The 15,662-nt window shown below is 40.0% G+C and overlaps 2 protein-coding genes across 2 annotated transcripts in view; both read left to right on the top strand.

The window, feature by feature from the left end:
- Nucleotides 1-15,662, top strand: part of LOC139469610 (uncharacterized) — a 447,403-nt gene that overhangs the window by 133,617 nt on the left and 298,124 nt on the right. The gene's annotated exons all lie outside the window — the stretch shown is intronic.
- On the top strand, nt 862-4,668 carry LOC139469607 (ankyrin repeat and SOCS box protein 8-like). The gene has a single exon (XM_071251820.1). It carries the CDS (start codon nt 1,183-1,185, stop codon nt 2,287-2,289), a length of 1,107 nt encoding a protein of 368 aa, XP_071107921.1. The 5' UTR covers nt 862-1,182; the 3' UTR covers nt 2,290-4,668.

Genomic DNA, 15,662 nt, shown 5'->3' with positions numbered 1-15,662 from the left:
GACCTCCTCTGACCTGGGCATGAAGTAACGAGATGAAATGTATATCTCAGGGGCGTAACAAACTCTAAATACGATGGCACCAAAGTGAGTACCATAAATTTAGGGCTGCCAAACTGCTCGAGTTAACAAGGGGGTTAGGGCATGTCCCCACCCAATCACTGCATCGCCATAAAAGCTGTTTCTGCATCTGTTTCATTCGTGATAATTCAGATGTTTTAAAATTAGGAATAACTTTCATTCATTATCATACCCTTGGTAAGTTTGGTGCCCTTTCATTTGGCTTGATGGAAGATATGATGGGAAAGAGTCATTGAAGAAATTCCTGCTTAGGAAAGTCACCTCTAGGCGTGTCTTCAGTCTTTAGATAATATCATGATATGAAAATACTCCATTGTCTATTGTCATCTCAAATGAAGTCAAGGCATTTCTTTTAAACCAAAAATCCCTTCCATGACTCTATAAATGCAAAAAGGAATTTCTCTGTGCACATATAGGGGAGATGCGCAGCCAAAAAAAACTTCTTAAAAAAATATATAGATAGTTTTTATTTTGTTTAGAAAATATAAGTGAAGGCACGTGCATACTGTGCCGATATGCAGGTATAGACGCCTGGCAGTATATGGCAGACCGCAGGCTTCTGCAAATGATAATGCCTGAAAAATAGCGTTAACCTTATACTCCAGGCCCAAGTGCATTACACTCTCTAAGTCCTCGAATGGCATTTTGTTAATTTATTGTGTGTTTTTATATGTTTTGATTCAGTGATCATTCGACAACCGTTACCAGTAGCTTGTTGTAAAGGTTTTGTGGAAAATAGTAGGCACGGTGACGTTCTTTATACTTCCGGGGCTAATATCAACATTTGACAGCTCGAATGTAGCTGAGATATCGTAGATGGAAAATTGTTCGTGGCTGCACCAGATTGAATGTTATTGTAACGAATTTGTCTGCATCTGTCGGAAAAACTGGCAACAGAGGGTATTATTCACGTTTGAATGGATAGACAGAAGTCAAGAAAGTGAAGACTGGACGTGAAGGATGGAAGAATGACCCTGTGCTGTGACTGTCGTCTGGGATACACATGACATCGGCAAGCTGTTAGTTGTCTCGACAGAAGTACAATAACAACAGCAAGAAAACGTTTCAAACTGTGTTTACATGATGTTTTTCCACAAATAATGAATGTGGGACAATGAAAATGACACCATTGAAACTGTAGAGAGGAGTTGGCAAAAGGTAAATCCAAGTCTGTCCAACAAGAATCTGTTAGGCCCTATTGTGACCCTTCTATACATGTATTCTACCACAATGTCACAAATCGCAGCCATAGTTGCAAAGGCAACCATTGTAGCAAAAGCTGCAGTGCACAAAGAGGTACAGTGCAAATCACCAAACAGCACACAAACAACATTTGAGACTTCCAACCGTTATGTCCAGTCTTACTTGTCATATGATTTGTTTTCTGCAATTGAAGAAGGATGTTTAACATCTGTTCGCAACTTGCTTTTGTCTTATCCGGATTTGGATCTGAACTATCATATCAAAGATATTACTCCACTATCTTTGACTCTCTACAAGAGACATTTTGACATATTTCATTTATTTATGAGACACCATGAGAAGACAAAAAATATTGACTTGAACATGAGCAGCAAAGACCATTTAGGTCGTGTTGAACCTCCTGTTGTGACGTCCTGTCGGATGCACTTCCTCGAGGGTGTCGTCACCCTGGTGTCACAAGGTGCAGATATTGATGCTGCAGACAACATGGGCCATACTGCATTGTGGGTGGCATCACGACAGCAGATGCCTGATCTTGTACAGTATCTTATTGCGAATGGTGCTAGTGTCAACAAGATGGATAAGTATAACTGTACACCCCTTCTTGCCGCATTTATGTACAGAGTGAGTTCAATAATACTCAAGACCCTGATTGTGCATGGCAGCAGTCTGGGTGGCGTGGGGCCCTACTGTCCCGCAGAGCAGTCTCCTTTGTTCTGGGCTGCCAAGCATGGGAATGTGGAAATAATCAAACTTGTGTTAATGGCTGGGGTATCACCTCCACAGATCCGTTCAGTGCGTATGGCGCTCCAAAACAGTGACATTGATGAAGATATTGTTGAACTCTTGGACATGGAATCCAAAACACCCCACTCCCTCCGTCATCAATGCAAGTGTGTTCTCCGATCTCACATTATTAAACAGTCTGATGGTAAGAACTTTTTGCAGAGTGTTGACAGTCTCCCACTGCCATCAAGTCTCAAACACTACCTGCTCCTCAACAGATGATGCCCTGATAGCTGGAGATCCACCTGTGCCATATGCTGTTGCATACCTGGATATTCACCTGTGCCACATGCTGTTGCATACCTGGATATTCACCTGTGCCGCATGCTGTTGCATACCTGGATATTCACCTGTGCCACATGCTGTTGCATATCTGGATATCCACCTGTGCCCCATTCTAAGGTCACACAGTGCATAACTCCAACATAAATGTCAAGAAATGGAAAACTATTTTGTATAATCATTATCATTCTTTCATAATGTTTGTTAGCAAAGTTTGCTTAAGTGCTATAATGGCTGTGAGTGTAAACATTTCTCTAAGCTAAACAGTTTGTGCTAGTGCAGTAGTGGCCTTGGTATATTGGCAGAACACATACTGCTGTACATCATAACCATCTGTCAATGTCCATCATTACCATTGTATCTGTTTTCATGATTACAAGCCATATATTTTTAGATGTTTTTCTTTCTTCATTTATTTAACATGCTCAACCACATGATTACAAGAATGCCTCTTTCACAGACGTTTTATGGAATTGATTTTATGTGAATTATTGGCTTTGAAATGTTATGTGATAACAGAAACTCATTTGAAATGGTCGAGGAGATTGTTTTGTATATTTTGTTGGTTACTGATTATGCTTGTAATATATTACATGGGCTTCATGTGTAGTGTAGAATTCAGACTGATACCTTTAGTCATAGGGGAAGTTAACCTCATCGTTTGAGCAAATGGTTATATAATGCTGTTTTGTGATCTGGGATATTTGTAAATGTATGGGAAAGTGAGGGCATGGAAAAGTGTTTGAGTGTCTGTGACAGTTTATATGCATGTTGTGTTCAGTTGCTCCCATGTCAACAGTCTCTTCATATCTTCTTATCAGCACAAGTCAAATACTTCTTTGTTGAGTCACACTTATTATGTTCAGATTATCTGTAAGAGACATATTTCCTCCATTAGGAAGACAGGCTTCTTCCAGTTTACTTTTCCATTGGCCCAAGCCCTTATTCTGCCACTTTACTGTTAGATCATTCAAGCCCTTATTCTGCCAGTTTACTGTTAGATCATTCAAGCCCTTATTCTGCCAGTTTACTGTTAGATCGTTCAAGCTCTATTCTGCCAGTTTACTGTTAGATGGTTCAAGCTCTATTCTGCCAGTTTACTGTTAGATCATTCAAGCCCTTATTCTGCCAGTTTACTGTTAGATCGTCCCAAGCCCTTATTCTGCCAGTTTACTGTTAGATTGTCCCATGCCCTAATTCTGCCAGTTTACTGTTAAATCGGCCCATGCCCTGATTCCTTTCCAGTGTTCAAAGTTAAAGGTGATCCTGGCCCTTATTCAACCAATTTACTGTTAGATCGGCCAATGCCCCGATTCCTCTCCAGTGTTCAAAGTTAAAGGGGATCCTGGCCCTTATTCAACCAGTTTACTGTTAGATTGTCCCATGCCCTGATTCTACCAGTTTACCATTTACTGTTAGATCGGCCCATGCCCCGATTCCTTTCCAGTGTTCAAAGTTAAAGGTGATCCTGGCCCTTATTCAACCAGTTTACTGTTAGATCGGCCAATGCCCTGATTCCTCTCCAGTGTTCAAAGTTAAAGGGGATCCTGGCCCTTATTCAACCAGTTTACTGTTAGATCGGCCAATGCCCTGATTCCTCTCCAGTGTTCAAAGTTAAAGGGGATCCTGGCCCTTATTCAACCAGTTTACTGTTAGATCGGCCAATGCCCTGATTCTACCAGTTTACCATTTACTGTTAGATCGGCCCATGCCCCGATTCCTTTCCAGTGTTCAAAGTTAAAGGGGATCCTGGCCCTTATTCAACCAGTTTACTGTTAGATCGGCCAATGCCTCGATTCCTTTCCAGTGTTCAAAGTTAAAGGGGATCCTGGCCCTTATTCAACCAGTTTACTGTTAGATCGACCAATGCCCCGATTCCTTTCCAGTGTTCAATTTTAAAGGGGATCCCGGGCCCTGGAAATCTTCTCCTATGGTGTTTGAATGTAGGGACCCCCTCAATGGTTAACTTTTAACATTAGGGTTGTGATAAGGATCCCTTGAATTTCAGCCTTGATTTCAAACACTGCTTCTTATCTGTTTCGTGGCAGTACAACACATACACAGGTATATGGTGTTGAAAAGTTAATGAAGACAAGTCATTAGCTTCTGGTGATCCAGTCTGGGGTAATAATAGGCCCTGCGATGGATGAAAACTTGTTTATTTATGTCATACATGCAGGAGCTTTAACTTACACTATTGGCCCTGATCAACTACATCAACTGCTAGGTTGCTAGTCCAAGACATTTTCTGTGGCTTTCAACCCTGTTTCTTTGATTTTTATAATGATGGTTATTTAGAGTTCTAGCCAAACTTTGTAAGAGTGGCTGAATTATGGCTGTCTGTGTCTGGCAGATGACCGTCTGTGTCTGGCAGTCTGTGTCTGGCAGATAACAGTCTGTGTCTGACAGATGACCGTCTGTGTATGGCAGTCTGTGTCTGGCAGATGACCGTCTGTGTCTGTCAGATGACCGTCTGTGTCTGGCAGATGACCGTCTGTGTCTGGCAGTCTGTGTTTGGCAGATGACCGTCTGTGTCTGACAGATGACCGTCTGTGTCTGACAGATGACCGTCTGTGTCTGACAGATGACCGTCTGTGTCTGGCAGATGACCGTTGTGTTGGACTGCTTCCTTGTAATTCTCTTCATGTGTGGTTACTGTCGGTATGATACTGCTGTAACTTAATATTGATTTAAACATCCAGCAGCGCTTCAGGTTGATTTGATTACTCTGAGGTCAAGTCCCTCATTAGTTGGGGAAATGGCAGGCTTATTAAATATGTTGCCAGGGGACGTATTGCTCATTTAATGGAGGTTCGGGATATTTTAAGGGTTAATGAAACAGGCCCTCTTTCAATCTGAAGCACTGCTAACTGGTCTATCTTTTGTCCTGTTGCCCCTGACTATGTAGCATTAGTGATTTGGCTTCCATGAAAATCTGACTTTGCATCTGTGATGATGATGTGTTAGTTGTCAGTGATGTCCCCAGTTCTGTAGACTCTGTTGACCAGGGAATGTTTTTGACCTTGATGCTGGTAGAATTGTATGGGCAATGCTTGCCTGCATGCTGAAGCCATCTGGTGTGTTCATCATTGTTTAAATGTGATTTCCTTTGACTGTGTGTGAACATTGGCAGCTGATTAGCAGTGAGAACTTGATCTTACAGAAGCTCTGAACATCACTGAGAATCTATAACCTGCTACTGCCCTGACGAACTCTCATTGTACAGGAACATCTTGGCTGAAAACAAACAGCGGAATTGGTCCTGATTTCAGCATCATCCATCATCTCATCAACAGATTCACCCACGTTTACTGATCAACTCAAGTTCCACGTATCTGGGTTGTAGACTATCAGGATTTGCCACAGTATCAGTTGCTTGAGTGAATCTTGACCTTGCCAAAAGGTCAATGCTTTTCTTACTCTCAATTGGAAACATTGAACAAGGCTTTTGTTACAGAGTACGACCTTGTTCATCAGTGGACCAAATATTCACAAAATGTTGAGTGCTATGTGTGGAAATGGTTCCCTTGTTTAGCCATTCAAAATGTAACAAAGTTGTACAAGACTTGCTTCCCAATGACAACCCTGAGGCTGGTTGCTGCCAGATGTAGACTGGTGTACTAAGTGTATTGATGTGTGTATTGGTGTGTACTAATGTGTGTGTGCTGGTTCCTGCTGTGCTCCGGATGTGCAAGGTCATCTCCCATTGTCCAGGGGGGAAGGTCAAGGTCAGCAGGTATCATTGTTACTGAATAATGATGTAATTGCTACATTTTTGGTTTTTCTACTTTGATTTCAACAGAAGGAAATTAGTTAGTATATCTGTATCTCATCTGAAAATAACAATACTATATACTACTCAACATTTGAGAGGAGAACTACATACTGTTACATGACTAGAGGACAGCAACTTGTGCACTTGCTTTTATTAACTTGACATGAAGCTGAACATGCTCAAGATGCATGGCAATATGGGATACTGTTTGTAGGACACCATCTCCAAGCAGCCAGTCACACATTCAGGTCCCACACTAAGCATAGCCCTATCACACGTTGAGTAGTATGACCAACTTCATAAAAAACCAACCCTTGGGTAACCATAGTTAATCCGTTTGTTTAGACAGAAAATTATTGACACAAAGCCCTGGGGATGGCACATGGATAAGCAGCATCCAGCCAGTTGCTGCTTCTGACTTACATGATCGGGTGTCGACCTGTCACAGGGTGTGTGAAGGGGACACTAAACTCACGGGGTCGTTAACTCAGTTTCTTCTGACGCCGCTGACCGAGACCCTCACTTCTCCTTGTTTTTCTTGCCACAAGGGCCAAAGTATTGAAATCTCATCTTCTACTTTTTGCAATATTTCTAAAAAAGATTATTTCTATTTTTTAGATTTATCTTTGAATATTTGTTACTATGTTTTACTGAAAATTGTGAATCTCTGTGTGTACTTGTCGATGTGAGAAAGCATCATGTTCCCAGTCTACTTCCCTAGTGTTGCTACATCGCATAGATATTGCCAGTCTACTTCCCTGGTGTTGCTACATGGCGTAGATATTGCCAGTCTACTTCCCTAGTGTTGCTACATGGCGTAGATATTGCCAGTCTACTTCCCTAGTGTTGCTACATGGCGTAGATATTGCCAGTCTACTTCCCTAGTGTTGCTACATGGCGTAGATATTGCCAGTCTACTTCCCTAGTGTTGCTACATGGCATAGATATTGCCAGTCTACTTCCCTAGTGTTGCTACATGGCGTAGATATTGCCAGTATACTTCCCTAGTGTTGCTACATGGCGTAGATATTGCCAGTGTCAGGCTTAATATAATATATTTAACTTATTCCTCCGTGTGTTGTCAAAGATGAAATGACAGTTATGAGAATAGATTGGCAATTCATAATGTACTACATGTACTAGCTTAAGATGCGCTTTCCTTCAAACTATTTGTACAATAGTTTATGGTTTTGTTGTCTAGGAAATCAAGGCCTCTTAAATCCACAAGAAAGTTTATTTATGTTTAAATGTTTGACAATCATATTACAAACAGGTTGTGTTGTTAATTGAAATCCTTTGTTGTTGCATTATTCTCTATGTTTTTATTTTCTTGGGAAATATCAACGACAACGACAGCTTGGTGTTACAGGTAGCATGAGTGCTTCTCTCTAACAGACACCAGAGCTATTATATGGCTGTTATTAAAACCTACTTCTCATTTTTCACATTCTAAGGTTCTCAGTGGATTCAACTGTTTGGTTCCATGTAACCATGGCAACGTAGTGTCCCAATGGTTGATATGTAACCAGTCTATCCTATGGCTCGTGTAAGGGCCATCTCCTTTGCCTCCATCTCAATCTCATTACAGGTCATGTCAGACCGACCTTGCGCGAACTTTGATGGACCAGTGGAATGACTTATCAGAAGGCAGCTTTCTTGTGCTTTACGGCACTAATTTCAAATTGGCGACTACGCTTCAAAACATATTTTGACAAATTCTTGATTACAAATTTGAAACCTGAACAAAAGAACATTCTGGAATGGCTAATAGATGGTCTAGATTATATGGATTCAGTCGTTAAACCTGTAACTATCGTTCGGAATATCCCGTGTTAATGTTTTTGAGGTTGTATGATTAGAAATCACATTCCGACTGTCACTTTCATGATCTGTAAGTGACGCTCTGATTGGTCGGATGAAAGGTCATTCTGACGTGACCCCTAATGGGATGTCTTCAGATCTTTGTTTAGCGGTAGCGAGAACTAAGGTCTGATTTTAATGAGATTGCCTCCATCTAGACAGGGGGTTGTGAGGCAGCCTATGTGTGGTTTTATGATTGACACTGAACCTCAAACTCTAAACCCCTTTTCTCAATCTTTAATATACCATTCTGGTGTTCTGTATTCACATCATCAAAGTAATGGTGTTGACCATCACAATTGATAAACAAGTCATGTCAATTTAAAAGAAGGCTTTATTGATACACATTTACAATCTCATTAAAATCAGATGTTAGTTCTCGCTATCGCTAAACAAAGACCTAAGGACATCCCATTACGGGTCACGTCAGTGTGTCTTTCATCCAACCAATCAAAGCGTCGCTAACCCTATCATGAAAGTGACAGTCAGAATGTGTTTTCTAATCATGCAACCTCGAACACGTTAACACGGGGTATTCCAAACGACAGTTACAGCCCGTATGAAATTATCGTCTATCTCTCGCTTCCGTGGGATAAACATTTGAACGGAATAGGTGTTGCACAGTACATGGGAACCACTGCCCTACAATCGCAACAATATATTAGACATTCTGGAAAGTTTGTTTGTTCAGTTTTCAAAATTTTAATCAAGAACTGTGGCAACATATTTTTCAAGCGTAGTCTGAAATGGAAGTTGCAAGGTTGAAATGAGTGCCATAAAGCTAGAGTAAGCTGCTTTTTAATTGACTGATGTCGACTTCTTGTTAGTGGTTTCAGTGGTCGGTCAAAGTTCGCGAAAGTTCATTCTGACGTGATCAAAAATGGGATGTCCTCAGATCTTTGTTTAGCGGCAGCAAGAACTTAGATCCGATTTTAATGCGATTGTACACATTTATTGCAAATAACTGTATTTTCAAGAAAAGATTAAAAAACAAAAAAGAAATATTACCTACTTGCTCTTTTTTTGCCTGTCTGAAATAGGAAAGATATATTTATTTTTTGTCTAACATTAAGCCGGGAGGGAACAATGGACATGCCAGACTTTAACTCAAACTTGCAGGAAATGAACTGGAATCTGTTGGGAAAGTCTCCAAAAGAAGAACATGTACATGCTTTTTTAAAGGTGCGACATCAATCGGCAAGTCACCTTTATCTGGTCTCTAGTTTCAAACTAGTAGATGGTAGATATGTCACACAATGAGTTGGACTTAAGACTATACCCCGCAGAAAGTAGAGACTATATTTTTACCTCTATACCGATGTATCTTGTCATGGTAGCTGTATCCATTTCAACACGGTCACATCAGATAGCCATTCTAGTTGTTCGAACTTTGCTCAAGATATTTTTACATCCTTTTGGAGGCTGTTGGGTAGACTCCCCTTGATTGTATCACACAGGTTCACTGAGATTATTCCGACACCTGTATAATCCCTTGGGCATGAGTGGGGTAATTACATTGCATTAATTCACTGTAAACTATGTAATGCGGATCCCACTGCATACTGCTCGTATAACAGGACGGCTGTTGTTGAAGACATGCTATTATGTTCCTCACAGAAACTAGGTGTACACTTTGATTTGAAGACAAAAGCAAATGGAAACAATTTGGGCAGCGTAATGTTCACAACTGCCCCAGGTTGTGTGCTGTGACAGTCCCGTGCATGAACTAGTTACAGTAGGGAGTCCTGCCAGTGCTGGTCAAGGTTGTATTGGACTGCCAGGTGTTGAATGTATGTCTGTGATTGTGTGGCATGTGTTTGACCTGTGTTCCTCCGTTTGACTTGTACTACAGTTACCCTTGTATGGGCTGACAGGTTACATGCTTCACTTGTTGACAATTACTTCCTAAATAAATTTGCTTATATTTAATGAAGTCGGTCTTTGTGTCTTGGTGTGATAGCTCTACAGCACCTCCTGACTTCCACGTCCAGCAGTTCACCTAAAACACACTACGAAAGATTACCTCATTGCAGCTGTGTTCTTGTCCTTCTGACCTGTGAAGATCCGTGGTAGAATAGGTCTTCAGCAAGCCAAGCTTGCCGTAACAGGCGACTATGCTTGTCATAAGAGACAACTAACCGGATCGGGTAGTCAGACTCGCTAAAATGGTTGATGCATGTCATCTTATACCAATTGCGTGGATCGATGCTCATGACGTCAACACTGAATATTTGAGTCTACATTTGCACAAGGCAAAATTTCAGTCATGATGGTAAAGAAATGAAGCCGAATTGTTTTACAAAACTGACATCTTATTGGCTAAAAAACCAAGCATCCTACAATTAGATTCGGCAGTCATTGCTTGTCCAGAATTCACTTGACATGTCCTCAGATCTTGAACGCAGAGAGGTATAATGTATTACAGTTACCGATCTGATTTCAGTGAGGTCATAATGATATTAATAAGTTTCTTTGTGGCATCATGGGATCGCCTCTCAACTTTGTCCAAAGACTATATAGAGATCTTACTTGAGACAAAAAGACTTCACATACATGAATGCAACATTCACTCTGAATGTACCTGATACCTGTTTTAAGAGTCGGGTCATGCTTTACTCAATCAGTAAGAAAAACGAACATAGTTACAAATCATTTTATTCAAAGATCCATCATGATACATACATACAGTCCTTTTGACTAAAAATAAATATTTACAACACATCACAAGAATCATAAGAATAGGCAAGAATTTAATATTTATAAATATTAATAAATATATTAGTCATTTTAGATCCTTAAAGCTACAATTTACGTGAACGGATCATAGAAGTTTGGTTTCCTGGAACTCACTGTATCAGAAAGAATATCAGTTTCTGACCCAAGGAAGTCAGGTCGGTCAGAGACATCCCATGTTACCATGGTTACAACAGAACTAGAAACTAAACATATGGCCATGAAAAACAGTTGGCAATAAAAATATAAAATCATACATGACAAAACACATTTCCCCTTGTCTGCAGTCATGGTGGACATGACTGCAAGCTTAACGTCTCAGTGAGACACCACGTAATACAACAATCTAGAACTCATTACCTCTACACATGGTCCCACATTTCAAATACAGAATTTTGATAGATGTTTGAATAGATGAAACAGTTCAGGTGCAACTACTCACACATAAGAGACATGTTATTGGGACTTGGACGCTTACCACTTTGGTACAACCCAAAAGTACAGGTATGGTGCTGACAAACCGAGCAACAATCGGGGAGATTCTTGGATTCAAACCAACGTCCATTGTAAAGTCTTCTGTCACTCATAAGTGAAGATGACTGAGCCACTCGTCACACAAACGTCGATACTTTACTTGTGACTGCATCACTTCAGTTTTAATGAGATAAATGTGTCATTTAACAAGATTAGCCAAATATCCTCTATTGGGCTTAAAAATAAAAGAATTGGTTCTCAGGCAAAGGTTTTTGAAAATATAGTGCGGGTGAGCGGTATCTTTTTTTTGGGAGGGGGGGGGGATCTTCAAACTAGTATGTAACCAAATAAACAGTTGTGTATCCAGATAAACAACTGTGTATAATCAACCTGGGAAATTGCCTCCCAACATAAATATATTCCTTGATGAGTAAAGTACTGGAATACATTATTTTAACTACCGTTAGACTTGGAATAGGACTTCTTTTTTTAAAAATTGGAAATAAAAACGAAACGTGCCCTGAACTTAGTGATGATGCCGGCTGTGCCTGAGAACCAAGACTATTTGTTTTAGCCTTGAGGTACTGGAATATGTTTCTGAACGTTCATATTGTTGGAGGTAGAATGCTCCCGCTGCACTGAATGTCTTAAGTACATTTGTTGGACAAAATGTGAGCAGTGGTTCCCATTAGATGCCTGGAGCATCGACTGGAATGACAAATTGTCCAGTAAAGAGAGGTACACCAAACTTAACCATGGGATCTTTAGTAACATCAACTAATAAAATCTACATCAGTAATAAAATAACAGTGGAATGCTTTGTGTTACAATGATGCTGAGATGGCACCACAGAATCACACACAGAGAGGGTTCGACATAAGTCATAACACCTAGTTTGCAGCCCTCTAAGCCTGTTGTTTTGTTAGGGAGCCAAGCAGCTCCTAACAGGAATATTTTAGGAGCTAATCCTACGTTTTTAGGAGCCAACAGAATTGTCGCCAGTTATGTTTATTTCTTGATAGCCATGTGGCGAGCAATAGATAAATTTAAGTCACCAATCATAGATTTAAATCACATTTGGCCACCAGAATGGTCGCAACTAAGAGGGCGGGCTTGAGGGAAGTAACAGCTGGGTTATATCAGTAGCCATGTAAATTCAATGATAAACTTTCTTGCAAGAAGATTTTCAAAGATTTTACAGCTATTGAAAATCTTTTTCAGAAACCCAACACACAACACCCCAACATGACAACACTGAGTAGTCGTACAATATTGACGAGCATTGTTTGTCTGTGTGAATCCAATATGACGTGAGCATTGCTTCATCAGTGGAAGGTGTGGAGTATTGATCCTTAACACAGCTGAAGGCGTGAATATGATCCATAACTTCACAGTTAAAGGTGTGTGAATATCATCAGCTGCAGGTGTGATAACGATCCAAAACTTCAGATACGTGTGTGATGAGGATCCAATTCACAGTTGAAGGTGTGTGAATATGATCCATAAAAATACAGTTGAAGGTGTGTGATACCAAAAATACTGCCTTATAAACCTTATTACAACATAATCAACTTGTCATCTTGATGACCGAGCTGGGTTGAACATGTGGTTTCCACAGCTGTCTGAATCAGAGGTATCTCACTGTAATTTGAAACCACTGATTGACCAATTAGATTTGAGCATTTTCCATACATACCTTCAAATCATAATGAAGATACACAAATTTCAAAACTGTATTAGCTAAATATGTCACTGAAATATCTGATGATATCATACCTACAAAGAATTGCAGACATTCATAAACATTTGTAAACTATCAAAAGTTTTTAAAAAAACATAAAAATAAACTTGATAACAGATGCATTGCTCAGTACACAAGTCAAGATGATCAGCCCTCTATCAGGGGCACTGTGATGCAGGCACCTGTTGGACATACTTCATCAACAAACACAAGCGTTAAGTGATATCCGTCAAGACAATATGTACAGTAGAAAGCCCAATGTCATGAACAATGATACGAAGTGATGCAAAGTTATATGCTGTACACCAGATCAACACACACACTATGTTTAATAACCTACTCATTCACACAGTGATTCACTGACACAATAACTGAATGCTTCATTGATAAAGCCTGTATATTATATATAAAAATAGAATGGGAATTACCCAGTAGTGGTATTCCCCAAACCTAAGCCTATCAGGTGTCTGTGTTTATTGGGAACCTCCTAACCTGTTGTGGCTAAAACAGTTTGATATGCCAAATCTGCTCTTTGTTATTAATAAACAATTCTAGGCTTTATATAAAAAATATGAGGTCAATACCTGTATATATGCACCCAAAATAAGCAACATCGACCTCGCATGAAGTACATAAGGTTTAAAAAAAATAAAAGAATTGGTTCTCAGGCAATGACTTTTGAAAACAAAGAGCGAGCGGTCGGTGGTCTTTTTGCTTGTTCAAACTAGTATGTACCATCAACCTGGGAAAGGTCCTCCTTTCAAACTCCTATTGCCGCCATAACCGTAACACAAGATGCACAGTAAAGCAGTGAGCATGTAAAGGGAAGTAACTGCATGCTATATTGGAGTGCAATTTTTTTATGTCCATGTGTTAGGATTTTTGTATTTTTAAAAAAATGGAAATAAAAACGAAACATGCGGCAAACATTCTGATGATGCGGGCGGCGCCTGAGAAACAAGACTATTATTTTTTAGCCTAATGTCCTACATCAGAACAGTCTTGACAGGTTTAAGTCGTTATAGGAAGTCAAGGGTACAACATCCTTGTTCTCCCTGTTTGGAAGGAGGATAGGCATGTTCAAGTAATCATACACTTCGTCTTTGATTCTGCAATACGCATATTTAACAAAATAATTTTCCAACCATATGATACAAGACACATGATACGGTCAGTACTTCATTCATACCAAAAACAATGTAGAAGCTATATACAACTCAAAAAGGATATATCATACAAGAAATAATTCAGTCCCGTAATGCAACGCAATTTAAGCATGGGATAAGAGTTACGTTCTCTTTTATCATGCATTTGTTATTGATTTGTATTGCATCATCAGCTTGTTCGTTCTATAATTACAATCTAACAAAAACTAGAAAACAGTTGCACTATGGACATGGTGGAATATATGAGACAGTTGTTATGCTATATATCATGTCATGGCTCTGACGTACCCAAGGGACAATGTTTAACAATAGACAGAGACATGAGGCCCTGTAGCTCACCTGAGATAAATATTAAGAAATAAGGTTTAAAATCTAATCAGAATTCAGTGAACAGGAATCAGAGAACACACAATGCTGTTTAGAAAGTGGTCAAATGTAACAAATGTTATCTATAGGATAACACTTTCTCAGTAAAGTAAAGGTTCTCATACTTTTTGGGGTTGAGTCCCATACGAGAACCTGTACTTTACTGAGAAAGTGTTATCCCCAAAATAACATTTGTTAGGATTTAGAGACACGATAGCTGGGATTGTACATACCAAGTACCAGCTCCGTAGGTTTGGTAGCCTCAGAAGAGATGTCGAAAGTGCCGAATGGGGAGATACATTAAGGTTAAAGGTCATAGCATGACATGCAAAAAAAATAAAAGCATTCCAAAGGTGGTATTATATAATATTTCGCATTCCACATACTTACTGCATAACAAACGTCTTAATGACACAAGCTTAGATGGCTGAGTAATGGGACAAAACAACTTTTCAATATGGCTGCCGTTGTGGCCATGTTCACAATCAGGTCTTCAAGACACCATGGCTGCAATCATTCATACTCCATGGGCCTTGTAGTTGTAGAGGAGATGTCGACCATGTAAAAGTTAACGACAAACAACAGGACAGACGGACAACATGCCACGACAAAGTTCACTTGACTTTGTCACATGAGCTAAAAATTGGTGCACAGATTCCAGCAACCCTAACCATATGAAAAGTGGAAACAAATATTCTGAAAAGAATAATATTATTTCCATTCCACTGAATGCAAACATACATGTTCACCACTCGTAAGATGACATACACAGGTTAGACAGGAAGATAATACAGGTGGCTTAATGATGAGATGAGTCAAGTAACATTGCATGTATATGAAATGAATTTCTGTTTAACACACAACAGTACCAACAACTGTTACAAAGAGACTCCGCTCCACAGCTTGTCACGGCCGAGACACTGCAGCTGGAGTGAGTGAGTATGGTTTTACGCCGCTTTTAGCAATATTCCAGCAATATCACGGTGGGGGACACCAGAAATGGGCTTCACACATTGTACCCATGTCGGGAATCGAACCCGGGTCTTCGGCGTGACGAGCGAACGCTTTAACCACTAGGCTACCCGACCACCCCCACTGCAGCTGGAGGCCTACTGTGCCACTGAGGCATTATCTCTATGTAATTAGGTGATTAGTTGGGGTGAAGCGATACAGCAAGGTCACGATATGATACATATCA

This window comes from Haliotis cracherodii, unplaced genomic scaffold (assembly GCF_022045235.1).
Source record: "Haliotis cracherodii isolate W230 unplaced genomic scaffold, xgHalCrac1.p SCAF_2, whole genome shotgun sequence".
NCBI lineage: Eukaryota > Metazoa > Mollusca > Gastropoda > Lepetellida > Haliotidae > Haliotis > Haliotis cracherodii.
Note: the sequence above shows the minus strand (reverse complement) of the source record. Positions and strands in the feature narration are given on the sequence as shown.